Here is a 22,500-nt window from a genome sequence, read left to right as displayed (position 1 = left end):
ACAAGAATTAATATTTCATTATAAGAATGGTTTGATTACTATTAAGTAATCATAGACAGAATAGTTGACTGTACAACTGTAAAGTATTAGACAGAGTTCCAGAATGTTAGGAGACAGAGAGTTCCAGAAGGTTAGGAGACAGACAGAGAGTTCCAGAAGGTTAGGAGACAGACAGAGAGTTCCAGAATGTTAGGAGACAGACAAAGAGTTCCAGAATGTTAGGAGACAGACAGAGAGTTCCAGAATGTTAGGAGACAGACAGAGAGTTCCAGAATGTTAGGAGACAGACAGAGAGTTCCAGAGTGTTAGGAGACAGACAGAGAGTTCCAGAATGTTAGGAGACAGACAGAGAGTTCCAGAATGTTAGGAGACAGACAGAGAGTTCCAGAATGTTAGGAGACAGACAGAGAGTTCCAGAATGTTAGGAGACAGACAGAGAGTTCCAGAATGTTAGGAGACAGACAGAGAGTTCCAGAATGTTAGGAGACAGACAGAGAGTTCCAGAATGTTAGGAGACAGACAAAGAGTTCCAGAATGTTAGGAGACAGACAGAGAGTTCCAGAATGTTAGGAGACAGACAGAGTTCCAGAATGTTAGGAGACAGAGAGAGAGTTCCAGAATGTTAGGAGACAGAGTTCCAGAATGTTAGGAGACAGACAGAGTTCCAGAATGTTAGGAGACAGACAGAGAGTTCCAGAATGTTAGGAGACAGACAGAGAGTTCCAGAAGGTTAGGAGACAAACAGAGAGTTCCAGAAGGTTAGGAGACAGAGAGAGAGTTCCAGAGGCGGGGAGCAGAACGGCTAAAGGCTCTAGATCCCATAGTAGTCAGGCTGGCAGAAGGATATGTAGTCATGCGAGCAGTAAGCATTACAATATGGGGTTCTCATCAAACTGCCTGATATGAGTTTGCATATTTAGCCCACATATTTGAGATTCACACATTTGACTTGATGACGACTTGAGTCTATTCTACTAAAAGAAAATACCATTTGTAGTTGTAGAGTGCACACATTTTATTATAATGAAAAGATACATTTGTCGTGCCTTAAATCCACCCCAGAAAAGCACATGTTCATTGAAATAATTACTTCCACAGTCTATATGGATAGAACAATGCTGCCCTACAAAGGCAGAAGGCAGTAACTTCCCAGAGTGCAGAACTGAGAAAAATGACTTTAACGTTTTCTTGTTGTCCAGCCAAAATAGTTCCAGGCAGATCACTGGATATGTGGCAGTTTTAGGGCTTTATATTAGGTTATACTTTGTATGTATTAATCCTGACCTCTGATTTGATCTTTGACCCTTTTTTGGAAGTTACTGTATTCTGCCTTTGCATGGCTTGCCAAAAGATATGGGTGTTACTGAAGGCCCAGGTGTTACTGAAGGCCCAGGTGTTACTGAAGGAAGGCCCAGGTGTTACTGAAGGAAGGCCCAGGTGTTACTGAAGGAAGGCCCAGGTGTTACTGAAGGAAGGAGGTAGTCTTCCAGGAGGTCTAAGGTTGGTAGTCTTCCAGTGCGTCGTCCGCGGTGTGCAGGACATGTTGGACTGCCGTCAGGAGGAGGACGTCCATCTTGCTGTCAACAGAGATCTGGCTGGAGTAGTTCTGGACGGGAAACACATAAGACAGAGGCAGGTCCACCATCCTCGCTGCCTTCTGCATCTGTTGGGTTGTAGAGGACGTATGAGGGTATATATATATATGTATAATGGGTCAAATACAAGACATACAGTAACCAGGGTTCCCACACCTTCTGAAACATCAAATTCAAGCACCTTTCAAGACTCAATTCCCTCAAATTCAAGGACCCAACACGGCATAGTTTGAGACAGAACTAGTTGACGAGCTAAGTAAAACATTTTTTTATATATATATATTATTGTATTTTTTTTGAGAGAGAGAGAGAGAGAGGAATTCAAGCACTTTCAATGACCCATGTCTAATTTCAAAAAGTTTTAAGACCTTAATTTCTTTTTCTCAAATTCAGAAACTTTCAAGGATTTCAAGGACCCGTGGGAAGCCTGAGTAACTATCATTTACAATTAGCATCTGGTTGCTTGCGTCCCAAACTGGAATGAGATTTGATGGAACTGTCTTTTTGAGAATCAGGACGTTTTCTCTCAGGTACGACATCCACCTAACACAAAAGCTATTATTCTATCTAAAGAAGAGATTTGGTGAGGCTGCATTCTCATTTTATGCACCCAGATTGTGTCTCACTGACAGTTTACATTAGGGATGCAACCTCAGCACATTATGTTCAAATCAAGACTAAAAACCCATCTTTTTAACATTGCCTTTAAATGACTAAATAATTAAATTATGATTATATAATGATTGGAGCACTTTGAGCTGCAACGTTTGCAGGAAAAGTGCTATACAAATAAAAGTTATTATTATTATTATCATTATTATTATTGTTGTTGTTGTGTTACCGTGTCCAGCAGGCGTCGGCTGGTGTAGACATTGGACACGTCCTTATGGATGGAGAAGCACAGCTCGTCCACATGGGTCAGCAGAACCAGCTGAGGGATCTCTGGAAGGGGAGGGAGGGAGGGAGGGTTGAGGAACAGGACAGGGAGGGAGGGAGGGAGGGAGGGAGGAAGGAGGGAGGGAGGGAGGGAGGGAGGAAGGAGGGAGGGAGGGAGGGAGGGAGGAAGGAGGGAGGGAGGGAGGGAGCGAGGGAGGGAGGGAGGGAGGAGGGAGGGAGGGAGGAGGGAGGGAGGGAGTTAGAGAGGAGAAGAGGTAACTCTGGAACAGATCCATACAACAGAATGATTCTGTACTAGACTGGAACTATGCATTACTGCATTCTTATGCTCTGTGTAACTAGGCATTTAGACTGTGTGAGGCTGTTAGACTCCTATGTACTACCCAAGTTATATCAGCATGTTAAATGTGCAACAAGAGGAGATAACACACTGGACAAGGTATACACCAACATCAAGCTTGCCTACAAGGCTAGACCGCTAGCTCACCTAGGCATGTCTGACCATGTGTCAATCCTCCTGATCCCAGCCTACACTCCCATGAGGAAAAGTGCCCCCATCACCACTAAGACTGTCAGAACCTGGCCAGCAGGGTCCGCTCCACTGCAGATCTGCCTGAATGACACCTCATGGCAGGAATATGAGCATGAGGACCTGGAACAGTTCACGTCGTCGGTTCTGAACCACATAGTGAACTGCACCAACTCAGCCATCGTGGACAAACGTGTCCAGGTCTACCCCAACACGAAGCCATGGATGACTGAGAAGGTCCGACAACTGCTCAAGGAGAGGGACAACGCCTTCTCAGCGAAGGACACACTGTTGTACAGCACCACCAGGGCTAACCTAAACCGTGGCATCCGGGAGGCCAAGGCAGACCACAGAGAGAAGATTGAGGAATGCTTCCTGAGCAACGACTCCAGGCGGGTGTGGCAGGGGGTTCAGCACATGACTAACTTCAGAGCCAACAGGCTCACAGCCGCGGAGGACGACCCCCTGCTGGCGGAAGAGCTGAACTCCTTCTACGCCCGGTTCGACGAGGGGCGAACGGAGGTAACCACAACACAAACACCACTCTCTCCAGCTCTCAGCTGGCCGGGGTTTTCACCAACATCTTCAACCAGTCCCTGTCCCAGGCCACCATCCCACCCTGCCTGAAAACCTCAACAATCATCCCAGTCCCGAAGAAAAGCACGGTGAGCTGCCTAAACGACTACCGCCCGGTGGCACTCACACCAATCATCATAAAGTGCTTCGAGAAACTGGTCCGGGCCCACATAGTCACACGCCTCCCGCCCAACCTGGATCCATACCAGTTCGCCTACAGAGCCCACAGGTCCACCGAGGACGCCATCGCGACGACTCTCCACTCCACTCTATCCCACCTGGAGAGGGGGAACAGCTACGCGAGACTGCTCTTTGTGGACTTCAGCTCTGCCTTCAACACCATCCTTCCAGATAGGCTAGTGACCAAACTACTAGACCTGGGACTATCACACTCCATCTGTGCATGGATCAAGGACTTCCTGTCTGACCGCCCCCAGAGGGTGCGGGTGGGCTCCCACACCTCCACAGCCCTCAGACTCAGCACTGGGTCCCCCCAGGGCTGCGTGCTAAGCCCCATCCTCTACAACCTCTACACCTACGACTTCACCCCCGTCCACCCCAGCAACTCCATCATAAAGTTTGCAGACGACACCACCGTGGTGGGCTGCATCTCGGGGGGGGACGAGGCGGCGTACAGGGATGAGGTGGAGCAGCTGGGCAAGCTGTGCAAGGTTAACAACCTGCTGCTGAACCAGTCAAAGACCCAGGAAATCATCATGGACTTCAGGAGGAAAAAATCTGAGGTCCAGCCCCTGCTCGTCGATGGAGGGAGCGTGGAGAGAGTCTCAACTCTCCGATTCCTGGGGGTGCACATACAGGATGACCTGTCCTGGAAGACCAACACAGCAGCCATCATCAAGAAGGCACAACAGCGGCTCTACTTCCTGAGAGTCCTCAGGAAATACCACCTCAGACAGGAGCTGCTTGTGACCTTCTACCGCTGCACAGTGGAGAGCATCCTCACCTACTGCATCTGCGTGTGGTTCTCCAGTTGCACAGCCGCAGAGAGGAAAGCGCTACAGAGAGTCGTGAGATCGGCCCAGAAGATCATCGGCGCCCCCCTCCCCTCTCTGGAAGAGCTGTACAACACACGCTGCCTCAGGAAGGCCTCCAAGATCTCCAGAGACCCATCCCACCCTGGGAACGAACACTTTGTTCGGCTGCCCTCAGGCAGGCGGTTCAGGACCATGTCCGCAAGCAAATAGACTGAAGCTCAGCTTCTACCCTAGGGCCATTTAGGCCCTGAACACAGCAAAGACCTAGGTTCTAGGCCCTGGACAATCTAGACAATTTGATGGCAGCTACTAGATTGTAATCAAGTGCAATACTGAAATACAACTGTGAACATTTCAAACCTGCAAACTGCGACACTTTAAATGAATGTGCAATATGACAACCCTCGTGTACATAAGGTGCTTAAGGTTACCTAACTGAAGAACAACAGTGTTACAGTCTTTACCGAGGTCTGAGATGTCGGCTTGCAGCTTCCTCATGGTCTTCTGCAGGTCGAGGCTGTAGGCAGCGACCTGGCAGGCATTCAGGGTGAACACCACACAGTGTATCCTGTCACTGAGCGGCGGCTCAGGTACGTAACCCGCGGTCTGGGCAGTGACGGGCGTGTCACACTGAAACTGAAGCCAGACAGGAAAATCTTTTACAAGAGCAAAGTGGTCAACAGAAACCTCCTCACTTAGCCTGGCCTGGACTCCTCTTACCTGTTAGCTATACTCCTCTGTTACCTGTTAGCTGTTAGCTATACTCCTCTGTTACCTGTTAGCTATACTCCACTGTTAGGCAAAGAGAATGACATGGTGTTTTGTTGTTGTTGTTGTTGTTGTTGTTGTTGTACATACCTTATGTCCCTCGGGGACATGGCCCTTGATGACAGCCAGGGCGTCTGCGGGGGTCAGGCCAGTGGTCTCGCTCTCCCCCAGGGCCGACACGTCACACAGGGTCAGCGCCGTGGGCAGCCCCCCCCTCTCTGAGCGGATGTCATATGACTTCAGCTGGACAGACGGAGAAGGGAGGTACAGTATATGGTAACAAACGTAGGTAACATGGTTACCATGGTAACATAGACACGGCTGTTCTAGTGTTACACTCTTATAGTAGGTAACATAGACACGCCAGTTCTAGTGTTACACTCTTATAGTAGGTAACATAGACACGGCTGTTCTAGTGTTAAACTCTTATAGTAGGTAACATAGACACGGCTGTTCTAGTGTTAAACTCTTATAGTAGGTAACATAGACACGTCTGTTCTAGTGTTAAACTCTTATAGTAGGTAACACACACACGGCTGTTCTAGTGTTAAACTCTTATAGTAGGTAACACACACACGGCTGTTCTAGTGTTAAACTCTTATAGTAGGTAACATAGACACGGCTGTTCTAATGTTAAACTCTTATAGTAGGTAACATAGACATGGCTGTTCCAGTGTTAAACTCTTATAGTAGGTAACATAGACACGGCTGTTCTAGTGTTAAACTCTTATAGTAGGTAACATAGACATGGCTGTTCCAGTGTTAAACTCTTATAGCAGGTAACATAGACATGGCTGTTCTAGTGTTAAACTCTTATAATAGGTAACATAGACACGGCTGTTCTAGTGTTAAACTCTTATAGTAGGTAACACACACATGTCTGTTCTAGTGTTAAACTCTTATAGTAGGTAACATAGACACGGCTGTTCTAGTGTTAAACTCTTATAGTAGGTAACATAGACACGGCTGTTCTAGTGTTAAACTCTTATAGTAGGTAACATAGACACGGCTGTTCTAGTGTTAAACTCTTATAGTAGGTAACACATACACACGGCTGTTCTAGTGTTAAACTCTTATAGTAGGTAACATAGACACGGCTGTTCTAGTGTTAAACTCTTATAGTAGGTAACATACACACGGCTGTTCTAGTGTTAAACTCTTATAGTAGGTAACACACACACGTCTGTTCTAGTGTTAAACTCTTATAGGGCCCTATTATGCACTTCTTAACTTGCCGTCTTAAGTCTTAATTAAGACGCACCGCCAGGTTAAGACCTACCGCCACCCTTATTATGCGCTTCATACGCGCTACTGCTATTATGCAGGTGTCGATAGGCGCCCACACATAAGACGTAAAACTCCCGTGCATATATTGCTCATTGTGGGAGTGTTCATATGTTAATGAAGTGCACTAGGCGCCCCTGCTATTATGCGATCTGACTTTGCTCCTAGCGCTAAGAAGTGGTTTGAAAAGTTCTTAAGTTTAGACTTCATGCACGTTTTGAAACACGAGCGCGCCTCCGCGGTTTGCGCATGCATGTGGGCACACATGAACACGCACGTGGCTCCACGGCAAGACGTCAATTACGGTCACAGTATAAATGCCACCACTGGCAAATGTTCAGCCAGAGAGAGAGAACAATGGAATATATCCTAGGAAGGAATTATGATAGACGAAGACGGCGCGCCGAGCGCATATACCGGCAACGACTTTGTTACCTCGGGCTGACAAATCTCAAATCAATCCTGGATTCGTGATCTAAGCATTTTAGCGCTTTCAATTGGTGATCCAACTGTTAATAATGCTATAATATATTGCAATTACAATTATATTATAGCCTATTATTAAAATATGTATAATATAGCCTATATATATATTCTTTTATTCTGTTTACAGAGCAGCAATGCTTGTATGAGCTGCGCTTCACCCGTCAGGCAGTAACTGACATATGTCGTTTGGTCAGCAATGACCTCATGCACGAGCTTGTTACTTTCTTCTGCAGAGAAGCGCGCTGACCTCCTTCTTAGGACTTCCATAATAGCATAGCGCTAAAGACTCAACGCAGCCGGTTCTTAAAGGGAATGGCACCTGGCACGCTGATTGGGTTGATTGAGAAGACGCCCAAAACACACCCATGACTAATTTCTTTGCTTAGCGCCGGGTTTTAGGCGCCCACTACAGCACGCATAATAGCAAAGTGGCCTTGACCACGCCTCCACGTCTTAAGTTTAGATCTACCGCCTCGTCTTATTGCTTAAGACTTATGAAGTGCATAATAGGGCCCATAGTAGGTAACACAGACACGGCTGTTCTAGTGTTAAACTCTTATAGTAGGTAACACAGACACGGCTGTTCTAGTGTTAAACTCTTATAGTAGGTAACACAGACACGGCTGTTCTAGTGTTAAACTCTTATAGTAGGTAACATAGACACGGCTGTTCTAGTGTTAAACTCTTATAGTAGGTAACACAGACACGGCTGTTCTAGTGTTAAACTCTTATAGTAGGTAACATAGACACGGCTGTTCTAGTGTTAAACTCTTATAGTAGGTAACACACACACGGCTGTTCTAGTGTTAAACTCTTATAGTAGGTAACATAGACACGGCTGTTCTAGTGTTAAACTCTTATAGTAGGTAACACACACACGGCTGTTCTAGTGTTAAACTCTTATAGTAGGTAACACAGACACGGCTGTTCTAGTGTTAAACTCTTATAGTAGGTAACACAGACACGGCTGTTCTAGTGTTAAACTCTTATAGTAGGTAACATAGACACGGCTGTTCTAGTGTTAAACTCTTATAGTAGGTAACACACACACGGCTGTTCTAGTGTTAAACTCTTATAGTAGGTAACATAGACACGGCTGTTCTAGTGTTAAACTCTTATAGTAGGTAACATAGACACGGCTGTTCTAGTGTTAAACTCTTATAGTAGGTAACATAGACACGGCTGTTCTAGTGTTAAACTCTTATAGTAGGTAACACACACGGCTGTTCTAGTGTTAAACTCTTATAGTAGGTAACATAGACACGGCTGTTCTAGTGTTAAACTCTTATAGTAGGTAACACAGACACGGCTGTTCTAGTGTTAAACTCTTATAGTAGGTAACATAGACACGGCTGTTCTAGTGTTAAACTCTTATAGTAGGTAACACAGACACGGCTGTTCTAGTGTTAAACTCTTATAGTAGGTAACATAGACACGGCTGTTCTAGTGTTAAACTCTTATAGTAGGTAACACACACACGGCTGTTCTAGTGTTAAACTCTTATAGTAGGTAACATAGACACGGCTGTTCTAGTGTTAAACTCTTATAGTAGGTAACATAGACACGGCTGTTCTAGTGTTAAACTCTTATAGTAGGTAACATAGACACGGCTGTTCTAGTGTTAAACTCTTATAGTAGGTAACACAGACACGGCTGTTCTAGTGTTAAACTCTTATAGTAGGTAACATAGACACGGCTGTTCTAGTGTTAAACTCTTATAGTAGGTAACATAGACACGGCTGTTCTAGTGTTAAACTCTTATAGTAGGTAACATAGACACGGCTGTTCTAGTGTTAAACTCTTATAGTAGGTAACACAGACACGGCTGTTCTAGTGTTAAACTCTTATAGTAGGAAACACAGACACGGCTGTTCGAGTGTTAAACTCTTATAGTAGGAAACACAGACACGGCTGTTCTAGTGTTAAACTCTTATAGTAGGAAACACACACACACACGGCTGTTCTAGTGTTAAACTCTTATAGTAGGTAACACAGACACGGCTGTTCTAGTGTTAAACTCTTATAGTAGGTAACATAGACACGGCTGTTCTAGTGTTAAACTCTTATAGTAGGTAACATAGACACGGCTGTTCTAGTGTTAAACTCTTATAGTAGGTAACACACACGGCTGTTCTAGTGTTAAACTCTTATAGTAGGTAACATAGACACGGCTGTTCTAGTGTTAAACTCTTATAGTAGGAAACACACACACACACGGCTGTTCTAGTGTTAAACTCTTATAGTAGGTAACACACACACGGCTGTTCTAGTGTTAAACTCTTATAGTAGGTAACATAGACACGGCTGTTCTAGTGTTAACTCTATTGTTTACCTTCTTGCCGACTCCAGATCCAAATATGGGCATGTGCGTGACCCTCCCGTACATCATGGTTCGGACTGAGTTGATGAAGCTGGACCTCCCTGACCCGGCTGGGCCCAGCAGCAGAACCCTGAACCGGTCCAGAGAGGGACAGGCTGGCTTGTAGGAGACCAGGTTCAGCTTCTTAGCCTCAGCCTCCTTGGTGCTGGAGACACAGTTTGACATAGAATAATAAATAATTTGAAACTTGGTCAGTTTATAACATTGCCTTAGTATTGGCGCCCCCCAGTGGTGGAATGAGGAATGAGCTCCGCACCACTGTCAGGACGAGTCACTACCTGTCTTCTCCTGTAGACTACAGACTGTCTCTTTAGGGTAGGCTGGGCTCTGTAGACTGGGGTACAAGGACACCTCTCTCTCTCTCCAGGCCTTACCTGGGGTACAAGGACACCTCTCTCTCTCTCCAGGCCTTACCTGGGGTGCCAGGACACCTCTCTCTCTCTCCAGGCCTTACCTGGGGTGCCAGGACACCTCTCTCCAGGCCTTCAGCTCCGGCCCTCCTGCATCTGGTGAATATGAACAACACACCTGTTCATTATCTTTAGTCAACAAACTATGAACATGCACAAAATCTATACTTTGTTTTCTGCATCCATACCTAGAAATGACTCAGACACTACAGGGTAAATGCACTTACGTATTACTTAACAAGTCGTTTTTGTTATAAGCAGAAAGTATAGTCTATGTTATTATATGTTATGGGGATATAGGATAACCCTTTACCAAAATAACATGCAGTAACATGCAGCCTTTAAATGATTAAATAATTAAATTATGATTATATAATCGATAATGATTGGAGCACTTTGAGCTGCAACGTTTGCAGGAAAAGCGCTATACAAATAAAGGTTATTATTATTATTATTATTATTATTATTATTATTATTATTATAGGACTTTCTGAACAGTTCAACCTTACAGTAGCCTACATATTTTCAGTACATATTTTCAGTACTTTCAGTACATATGTACAGTACATATTTTCAGTACATATTTACATATTTTCAGTACATATTTACATATTTTCAGTACATATTTGCAGTACATATTTTCAGTACATATTTTCAGTACATATTTTCAGTACATATTTACATATTTACAGTACATATTTTCAGTACATATTTACAGTACATATTTACAGTACATATTTGCAGTACATACTTTCTACTCGATGCACTTCCACCTCCACACAGCAGGTCTTCTCTCCAGTCTTCCAGCCAGTCTTGTAGGTCTTTCCAGATGAGAAGCTCACCTTCATCTCAGGGAACCAGCTCGTATTGAACTGTAAGCATTCCCCGAAGGAGAGCTGGTCCTCATCATACACCACCGCTTTAGACGGATCACAGACAGGGTATTTGTCGGAATAATATCTGTTTATAACCTGAAAGAGGAACGCTCCTCCGTCCTCCTGGCTGCCCTCCCCCGGGGGCTTACTGAGGTAGCCCCCCCGCACCGTGTCATCTCCCAGGAACACGAGCACCACGAACCCTCCCACCTGGTCGAACCTGCTGACCAGAGAGCTGACCTGGAAGCCGTGGTGACCCGCCTGGTACAGCAGGTGCAGCCTGACCGGCGCCGAGAAGAGACGCTGGACACTTTCCTCCTGGTCTCTGGTCAGAGCGGAAACTATAGAAGCCATGAGGAGGATGAGTCGTAGCAGAACTAAACTGTACCGAGAGATGTTGGACCACTTAGGTCTGCAGATGGTGTGCAATAAGGATGATGTTCCTTCACCGAGTGAACTCAGACCGTCCGCCTCTCAGTATCTGTCTCGGACAGGGTTGCCAGATGGGCTGTTTTTTGGTGGACTTAGCGGTTTTTACACTGTGGTTAGGCTGGAAATTGTCCATCCCATTTGGCAACCCTGGCCTCGGAGCTCTCAGGAGAAACGAAACCTACCCAGTTAAGTTTCTGGAGAAACGAAACCTACCCAGCAGAGCCCCACCCTGACCGTTGGGAGATGACAGGAGTGACATGACCATATGTAGGTGTATGAGTCATATGTATGAGTCATATGAGTGTTGTTGAGACACGTGTCCCTGTCTGAGTGAGCACACACACACTACCTGAGTTCCACGCCGACTACACTGCAGTCAGATATCACAAACTTATACAACAGTTAGTTCCGACCAAGTCATTTGATTGGACAAGAGGCATTCCATGAGTGCTGATATACAGTATAACAGCACTGCAGTGGCGGGCGGTGCATTTCACACCTAGGCCTTCAGTGATGTCCGACACATTCCTACCTGAATTATTCTACCTCTTAATACCATCGTTATGACGCCATGGCTCTAGAAACTAGACAGAAACACAGTATAACCGGGCGTTGCATCACCTTAACATAGTCAGACAAGTACAACAGAGTTATATTAATATTTCCGAAGCATTTTTAATCAATAAATCCGCATTTACAATGAAGAGTGTTAAACTAACATCTTTAAGATCGCTACATTACCCACGTCTGTCGTCTCGTCCACCATAATAGCGACAAAGGGTGCCTTTTTAATCTCCATTTTGATCTCTTCTTCCATCACTTCAGCAATAGCAAAAATCAGGTCGTTTTGTATTTTGCCTGACGTCCCAGTAAACACTTTGTTTGTGGACAGGTGGTAATGTAAATCTGGGTTGTTTTCAGCCAGAAAAGAAAGAAGCTCAACGTAGTTTCCTCTGTTTGTGGACTTGGCGCTTTCATTGTGTCCCCTAAATGAAAGTTATTGTTTACCCAAAAACAGGACACAATCGATCAGTATTATCGATCAGTCAACGAAAGCTTTCGTTGTAGGGCTCCGTTTCCCTGCGCACTTTCAAAAGTTTCACATCTACCGGCATAGTTCCGCATCTCAATAGTGAATATCAATAGTGCGTATCAATAGTGCGTAGCAGTAGTGCGTATCCAATCAAAAGACGTGTTGGGTGCTGACATCATTGAGCCTTACAGCAGGCGCCGTTGTTGCTTTTGCTCGCATCTACGTAGGTTTACTAGGTACGCCACAGGTTTTCTCGTTCCAATGTTAAGTTACAGGTCGAATCCGCAGCACCGTTTAATGTGAAGGCGGGCAGATTTTTGAGCCCCCTAGCAACACATTTTGATTGGATAAAAGCTCTAACATAAAGGCCAGCCCTCCAAATCTCAATCGGAGACTGGAAGCAGCGCAACCAAGAGGAAAGCTATGAAATGAAGAGAATAGACTATGGGGAATCATTAATACATATTTGTGGAAAATATATATTAAAATAAAATGTATATTCTGATGATGTTTAGGCCAGCAGAGAAGGCCTTGCTGGCCCTGACGGCACACCACTGCAGCACTGGGACTTTTAACTAATTTGTAACGTCCCAACTTGGACAGTGGTTGTAATAATGACAGATAGCTTCTCTCATGTAATCTGATCGTTTAATTGTTTAACTGTCGCATATCAACTTTCTCAATTCACCGGAGCTCTCTTTCCCAACGGTCTCAACAACAACAAAGCACCCCCTCCACCAATCACAGGGGTGCATTGGCACACAACACAGTAACAGTGCGAACATGAACATGAACTCAAGCATTAATGAACATTAATGAACAGGGTTGCTACACTGCTCCCCCCTTACAAAGGCCCTCGCCCCGAGGGCCAAACAAAGTCTCTGAGGTGACCCGGGGCCCGTCTCAGTCTCGGAGGTCGTTGTCCTGGTAGTGACACAGGCGGCTCCGCCCGTTGAGTGGGACTACCCTGCTGCATGGCAGGGACTTGGGGTGGTGAATAGGGGAAATGGGGGGTATCAATGGGGGGGAGCGTACCTATATTCCCCGGGTCCTATATTCCCCGGGTCCTATGTTCCCCGGTTCCCCGCTTCCGAAAAAGGGTCCTATGTTCCCCGGTTCCCCACTTCCGAAAAAGGGTCCTATGTTCCCCGCTTCCGAAAAAGGGTCCTATGTTCCCCGCTTCTGAAAAAGGGTCCTATGTTCCCCGCCTGCCGTTGTGTCAAGCGACCCCAGGTGTCGTTATGTGGTACTGCATGAGAGTTTGACGTGCGACCCCCGGTGTCGTTATGTGGTACTGCATGAGAGTTTGACATGGGTCTACCAGTGTGTCTGTGTGTCTGAATATCACACTGGAGGTTGTGCTGTTATACTGAATATCACACTGGAGGTCGTTCTGTTAGACTGAATATCACACTGGAGGTTGTGCTGTTATACTGAATATCACACTGGAGGTCTGCTGTTATACTGAATATCACACTGGAGGTCTGCTGTTATACTGAATATCACACTGGAGGTGGTGCTGTTATACTGAATATCACACTGGAGGTCGTGCTGTTATACTGAATATCACACTGGAGGTCTGCTGTTATACTGAATATCACACTGGAGGTCGTGCTGTTATACTGAATATCACACTGGAGGTCTGCTGTTATACTGAATATCACACTGGAGGTCGTGCTGTTAGACTGAATATCACACTGGAGGTCGTGCTGTTATACTGAATATCACACTGGAGGTCTGCTGTTATACTGAATATCACACTGGAGGTGGTGCTGTTATACTGAATATCACACTGGAGGTGGTGCTGTTATACTGAATATCACACTGGAGGTGGTGCTGTTATACTGAATATCACACTGGAGGTGGTGCTGTTATACTGAATATCACACTGGAGGTGGTGCTGTTATACTGAATATCACACTGGAGGTCGTGCTGTTATACTGAATATCACACTGGAGGTCGTGCTGTTATACTGAATATCACACTGGAGGTCTGCTGTTATACTGAATATCACACTGGAGGTCGTGCTGTTATACTGAATATCACACTGGAGGTGGTGCTGTTATACTGAATATCACACTGGAGGTCGTGCTGTTATACTGAATATCACACTGGAGGTCTGCTGTTATACTGAATATCACACTGGAGGTCGTGCTGTTATACTGAATATCACACTGGAGGTCTGCTGTTATACTGAATATCACACTGGAGGTCGTGCTGTTAGACTGAATATCACACTGGAGGTCGTGCTGTTATACTGAATATCACACTGGAGGTCTGCTGTTATACTGAATATCACACTGGAGGTGGTGCTGTTATACTGAATATCACACTGGAGGTGGTGCTGTTATACTGAATATCACACTGGAGGTGGTGCTGTTATACTGAATATCACACTGGAGGTGGTGCTGTTATACTGAATATCACACTGGAGGTGGTGCTGTTATACTGAATATCACACTGGAGGTCGTGCTGTTATACTGAATATCACACTGGAGGTCGTGCTGTTATACTGAATATCACACTGGAGGTCTGCTGTTATACTGAATATCACACTGGAGGTCGTGCTGTTATACTGAATATCACACTGGAGGTGGTGCTGTTATACTGAATATCACACTGGAGGTCGTGCTGTTATACTGAATATCACACTGGAGGTCGTGCTGTTATACTGAATATCACACTGGAGGTCTGCTGTTATACTGAATATCACACTGGAGGTCGTGCTGTTATACTGAATATCACACTGGAGGTCGTGCTGTTAGACTGAATATCACACTGGAGGTCGTGCTGTTATACTGAATATCACACTGGAGGTCTGCTGTTAGACTGAATATCACACTGGAGGTCTACTGTTATACTGAATATCACACTGGAGGTCGTGCTGTTATACTGAATATCACACTGGAGGTCTGCTGTTATACTGAATATCACACTGGAGGTGGTGCTGTTATACTGAATATCACACTGGAGGTCTGCTGTTAGACTGAATATCACACTGGAGGTCGTGCTGTTATACTGAATATCACACTGGAGGTGGTGCTGTTATACTGAATATCACACTGGAGGTATGCTGTTATACTGAATATCACACTGGAGGTCTGCTGTTATACTGAATATCACACTGGAGGTGGTGCTGTTATACTGAATATCACACTGGAGGTCTGCTGTTATACTGAATATCACACTGGAGGTCGTGCTGTTATACTGAATATCACACTGGAGGTCGTGCTGTTATACTGAATATCACACTGGGGGTCTGCTGTTATACTGAATATCACACTGGAGGTCTGCTGTTATACTGAATATCACACTGGATGTCTGCTGTTATACTGAATATCACACTGGAGGTCGTGCTGTTATACTGAATATCACACTGAAGGTCGTGCTGTTATACTGAATATCACACTGAAGGTCGTGCTGTTATACTGAATATCACACTGGAGGTCGTTCTGTTATACTGAATATCACACTGAAGGTCGTGCTGTTATACTGAATATCACACTGGAGGTCGTGCTGTTATACTGAATATCACACTGGAGGTCGTGCTGTTATACTGAATATCACACTGGAGGTCGTGCTGTTATACTGAATATCACACTGAAGGTCGTGCTGTTATACTGAATATCACACTGGAGGTCGTGCTGTTATACTGAATATCACACTGAAGGTCGTGCTGTTATACTGAATATCACACTGGAGGTCGTGCTGTTATACTGAATATCACACTGGAGGTCTGCTGTTATACTGAATATCACACTGGAGGTCGTGCTGTTATACTGAATATCACACTGGAGGTCTGCTGTTATACTGAATATAACACTGGAGGTCGTGCTGTTATACTGAATATCACACTGGAGGTCTGCTGTTATACTGAATATCACACTGGAGGTCGTGCTGTTATACTGAATATCACACTGGAGGTCTGCTGTTATACTGAATATCACACTGGAGGTCGTTCTGTTAGACTGAATATCACACTGGAGGTTGTGCTGTTATACTGAATATCACACTGGAGGTCTGCTGTTATACTGAATATCACACTGGAGGTCTGCTGTTATACTGAATATCACACTGGAGGTCGTGCTGTTATACTGAATATCACACTGGAGGTCGTGCTGTTATACTGAATATCACACTGGAGGTCTGCTGTTATACTGAATATCACACTGGAGGTCGTGCTGTTATACTGAATATCACACTGGAGGTCGTGCTGTTATACTGAATATCACACTGGAGGTCGTGCTGTTAGACTGAATATCACACTGGAGGTCGTGCTGTTATACTGAATATCACACTGGAGGTCTGCTGTTATACTGAATATCACACTGGAGGTGGTGCTGTTATACTGAATATCACACTGGAGGTCTGCTGTTATACTAAATATCACACTGGAGGTCGTGCTGTTATACTGAATATCACACTGGAGGTCGTGCTGTTATACTGAATATCACACTGGAGGTCGTGCTGTTAGACTGAATATCACACTGGAGGTCGTGCTGTTATACTGAATATCACACTGGAGGTGGTGCTGTTATACTGAATATCACACTGGAGGTCTGCTGTTATACTGAATATCACACTGGAGGCCTGCTGTTATACTGAATATCACACTGGAGGTGGTGCTGTTATACTGAATATCACACTGGAGGTCGTTCTGTTAGACTGAATATCACACTGGAGGTCTGCTGTTATACTGAATATCACACTGGAGGCCTGCTGTTATACTGAATATCACACTGGAGGTGGTGCTGTTATACTGAATATCACACTGGAGGTCGTTCTGTTAGACTGAATATCACACTGGAGGTCTGCTGTTATACTGAATATCACACTGGAGGTCTGCTGTTATACTGAATATCACACTGGAGGTGGTGCTGTTATACTGAATATCACACTGGAGGTCTGCTGTTATACTGAATATCACACTGGAGGTCGTGCTGTTATACTGAATATCACACTGGAGGTCTGCTGTTATACTGAATATCACACTGGAGGTCGTGCTGTTATACTGAATATCACACTATAGGTCGTGCTGATATACTGAATATCACACTGGAGGTCTGCTGTTATACTGAATATCACACTGGAGGTCTGCTGTTATACTGAATATCACACTGGAGGTCGTTCTGTTATACTGAATATCACACTGGAGGTGGTGCTGTTATACTGAATATCACACTGGAGGTCGTGCTGTTATACTGAATATCACACTGGAGGTCGTGCTGTTATACTGAATATCACACTGGAGGTGGTGCTGTTATACTGAATATCACACTGGAGGTCTGCTGTTATACTGAATATCACACTGGAGGTCGTGCTGTTATACTGAATATCACACTGGAGGTCTGCTGTTATACTGAATATCACACTGGAGGTCTGCTGTTATACTGAATATCACACTGGAGGTGGTGCTGTTATACTGAATATCACACTGGAGGTCGTGCTGTTATACTGAATATCACACTGGAGGTCTGCTGTTATACTGAATATCACACTGGAGGTGGTGCTGTTATACTGAATATCACACTGGAGGTCGTGCTGTTATACTGAATATCACACTGGAGGTCTGCTGTTATACTGAATATCACACTGGAGGTCGTGCTGTTATACTGAATATCACACTGGAGGTCTGCTGTTATACTGAATATCACACTGGAGGTCGTGCTGTTATACTGAATATCACACTGGAGGTCTGCTGTTATACTGAATATCACACTGGAGGTCGTGCTGTTATACTGAATATCACACTGGAGGTCGTGCTGTTATACTGAATATCACACTGGAGGTCTGCTGTTATACTGAATATCACACTGGAGGTCTGCTGGTATACTGAATATCACACTGGAGGTCTGCTGTTATACTGAATATCACACTGGAGGTGGTGCTGTTATACTGAATATCACACTGGAGGTCGTGCTGTTATACTGAATATCACACTGGAGGTCGTGCTGTTATACTGAATATCACACTGGAGGTCGTGCTGTTATACTGAATATCACACTGGAGGTGGTGCTGTTATACTGAATATCACACTGGAGGTCTGCTGTTATACTGAATATCACACTGGAGGTGGTGCTGTTATACTGAATATCACACTGGAGGTGGTGCTGTTATACTGAATATCACACTGGAGGTCTGCTGTTATACTGAATATCACACTGGAGGTTGTGCTGTTATACTGAATATCACACTGGAGGTGGTGCTGTTATACTGAATATCACACTGGAGGCCTGCTGTTATACTGAATATCACACTGGAGGTCGTGCTGTTATACTGAATATCACACTGGAGGTCTGCTGTTATACTGAATATCACACTGGAGGTCGTGCTGTTATACTGAATATCACACTGGAGGTCGTGCTGTTATACTGAATATCACACTGGAGGTCTGCTGTTATACTGAATATCACACTGGAGGTGGTGCTGTTATACTGAATATCACACTGGAGGTGGTGCTGTTATACTGAATATCACACTGGAGGTCTGCTGTTATACTGAATATCACACTGGGGGTCGTGCTGTTATACTGAATATCACACTGGAGGTCGTGCTGTTATACTGAATATCACACTGGAGGTCTGCTGTTATACTGAATATCACACTGGAGGTCGTGCTGTTATACTGAATATCACACTGGAGGTCGTGCTGTTATACTGAATATCACACTGGAGGTCTGCTGTTATACTGAATATCACACTGGAGGTCGTGCTGTTATACTGAATATCACACTGGAGGTCTGCTGTTATACTGAATATCACACTGGAGGTCGTGCTGTTAGACTGAATATCACACTGGAGGTCTGCTGTTATACTGAATATCACACTGGAGGTCTGCTGTTATACTGAATATCACACTGGAGGTGGTGCTGTTATACTGAATATCACACTGGAGGTCTGCTGTTATACTGAATATCACACTGGAGGTCTGCTGTTATACTGAATATCACACTGGAGGTCTGCTGTTATACTGAATATCACACTGGAGGTCTGCTGTTATACTGAATATCACACTGGAGGTCTGCTGTTATACTGAATATCACACTGGAGGTCGTGCTGTTATACTGAATATCACACTGGAGGTCTGCTGTTATACTGAATATCACACTGGAGGTCGTGCTGTTATACTGAATATCACACTGGAGGTTGTGCTGTTATACTGAATATCACACTGGAGGTCGTGCTGTTATACTGAATATCACACTGGAGGTGGTGCTGTTATACTGAATATCACACTGGAGGTCTGCTGTTATACTGAATATCACACTGGAGGTCTGCTGTTATACTGAATATCACACTGGAGGTCTGCTGTTATACTGAATATCACACTGGAGGTGGTGCTGTTATACTGAATATCACACTGGAGGTCGTGTGTTAGACTGAATATCACACTGGAGGTGGTGCTGTTATATTGAATATCACACTGGAGGTCTGCTGTTATACTGAATATCACACTGGAGGTCGTGCTGTTATACTGAATATCACACTGGAGGTCGTGTGTTAGACTGAATATCACACTGGAGGTGGTGCTGTTATATTGAATATCACACTGGAGGTCTGCTGTTATACTGAATATCACACTGGAGGTCTGCTGTTATACTGAATATCACACTGGAGGTCTGCTGTTATACTGAATATCACACTGGAGGTCGTGCTGTTATACTGAATATCAGCACGGCTGTGATTGTCTTCCTACTCGGCCTGCGGCCTCGTACCTACGACCCAATCACAGCCGTGCTGATATTCAGTATAACATACTCCCTCTCCTGTGATATTGCTTAAATATCAACTAACCACATCATGTGATGTCACTGTAACAATCTGATGCACCCCCCCCCCACACACACACAGATCTAGGATCAGTTCACCCTCCCAAGAAAACTAAATTCCCAAAACACAAAGCAGACCTGAGATCACGAGACCACCTCATCCTGCTCTGTGTGCTATCTCACAGCGCCATCTAGTGGTGCTCATTGAGAATGCAGGATAATAACATTTTCTTTTCTTTTTTCTTTTTTTATTATTATTAATGAGACAATCAATAGCCATTGATTATTGAAGAAATATAACTTGTCTCAGGGAGCTTAGTTCAGCTGACTCAACACACCCGAACCCAAAATGAAATCTTGTTTTACTCGATTGTACAAAACAAACACGGAATACCTTGAAAGTACGTTAACACTGGTTCACTCTGTCATTTAGATGTCATGGAGGTCACTGCTGCCTCCATAGCTCGTCTATGACTGAGAGAGGCTCTCCAGCCTGGTCCCTCAGCTGTTTAACCCCCAAAAGTGGCAGGGTGAGGCTTTAATCCTAACCCTAACCCTAACCCTAACCCTAACCCTAACCCTAACCTACTAGCCTGGGGCACTAATGGTGATATGATGATCACCTATGTTTGATGACCTATTGATGATGAGGAGGAGGAGGAGGATGATGAGGAGGAGGATGAGGAGGAGGATGAGGAGGAGGAGGAGGATGATGAGGAGGAGGAGGAGGAGGATGATGATGATGAGGAGGAGGAGGAGGAGGATGATGATGATGATGAGGAGGAGGAGGAGGATGAGGAGGAGGATGAGGAGGAGGAGGAGGAGGAGGAGGAGGAGGAGGAGGATGAGGAGGAGGAGGAGGAGGATGAGGAGGAGGAGGAGGAGGTGGAGGAGGAGGAGGAGGAGGAGGAGGAGGAGGAGGAGGAGGAGGAGGATGAGGAGGAGGAGGAGGAGGATGAGGAGGAGGAGGAGGAGGAGGATGAGGAGGAGGAGGTGGAGGAGGAGGAGGAGGAGGAGGAGGAGGATGATGATGATGATGATGACCTATTGATGATGATGATGATGATGATGATGACCTATTGACCTTTGATATTATTGTGTTGCTCAAAACTCTTTCTACTCTTTCCTTATCCACATATCCTCCTCCCTCTCCTGTGACGATATCCCCTCCTCCTTTATGCTGACCGCTGCCCTCTTCTGCCCCCCTGTGGAAGTTAACAGTAAGTACAACTTGTGCGGTCAGACCCGGACATTAGCTGGCGATTATGGCTGCGTTTGTAAGATCGCTCTGGATATTTGATCAGCACTCATGGAATGCCTCTTGTCCAATCAAATGACTTGGTCCCTTTATGACGTCGAACCCAGTGTGCGCTCTGGCGCTCTCAGAGTGAATTTACGAACGCAGCCAATGTTTCCACAGACTGTATCAGGGAACACAAACACACCCCATGTATACACACTACCTAACCTTAACACACCCCTACCTAACCTTAACACACCCCATGTATACACACTACCTAACCTTAACACACCCCTACCTAACCTTAACACACCCCATTTATACACACTAGCTAACCTTAACACACCCCATGTATACACACTACCTAACCTTAACACACCCCATGTACACACACACTACCTAACCTTAACACCCCCCATGTATACACACTACCTAACCTTAACACACCCCATGTACACACACTACCTAACCTTAACACACCCCATGTATACACACTACCTAACCTTAACACACACCATGTATACACACTACCTAACCTTAACACACCCCATGTACACACACTACCTAACCTTAACACACCCCATGTACACACACTAGCTAACCTTAACACACCCCATGTATACACACTACCTAACCTTAACACACCCCATTTATACACACTACCTAACCTTAACACGCCCCATGTATACAGACTACCTAACCTTAACACACCCCATGTATACACACTACCTAAACCTTAACACACCCCATGTATACACACTAGCTAACCTTAACACACCCCATGTATACACACTACCTAACCTTAACACACCCCATGTATACAGACTAGCTAACCTTAACACCCCCATGTACACACACTACCTAACCTTAACACACCCCATGTATACAGACTACCTAACCTTAACACACCCCATGTATACAGACTACCTAACCTTAACACACCCCATGTATACACACTACCTAACCTTAACACACCCCATGTACACACACTAGCTTACCTTAACACACCCCATGTACACACACTACCTAACCTTAACACACCCCATGTATACACACTACCTAACCTTAACACACCCCATGTACACACACTAGCTTACCTTAACACACCCCATGTACACACACTACCTAACCTTAACACACCCCATGTATACAGACTACCTAACCTTAACACACCCCATGTACACACACTACCTAACCTTAACACACCCCATGTACACACACTACCTAACCTT

At 45.0% G+C, this 22,500-nt stretch overlaps 1 protein-coding gene across 1 annotated transcript; it reads right to left on the bottom strand.

Moving 5' to 3' along the window:
• Positions 1-1,495: 1,495 nt before the first annotated feature.
• Positions 1,496-11,149, bottom strand: LOC308175118 (interferon-induced protein 44-like; the record flags this gene model as incomplete). The annotated part of the gene is made up of 7 exons (XM_080550838.1): positions 1,496-1,663; positions 2,437-2,537; positions 5,057-5,228; positions 5,451-5,603; positions 9,463-9,655; positions 9,965-10,016; positions 10,672-11,149. The coding sequence occupies 7 exons, from the start codon at positions 11,147-11,149 to the stop codon at positions 1,496-1,498; spliced, it is 1,317 nt and encodes a 438-aa protein (XP_080406964.1).
• Positions 11,150-22,500: the final 11,351 nt, after the last annotated feature.

Source organism: Nansenia antarctica (genome assembly GCF_963989245.1).
Source record: "Nansenia antarctica genome assembly, contig: SCAFFOLD_334, whole genome shotgun sequence".
NCBI lineage: Eukaryota > Metazoa > Chordata > Actinopteri > Argentiniformes > Microstomatidae > Nansenia > Nansenia antarctica.
This window is presented reverse-complemented; position numbering and strand designations above follow the sequence as displayed.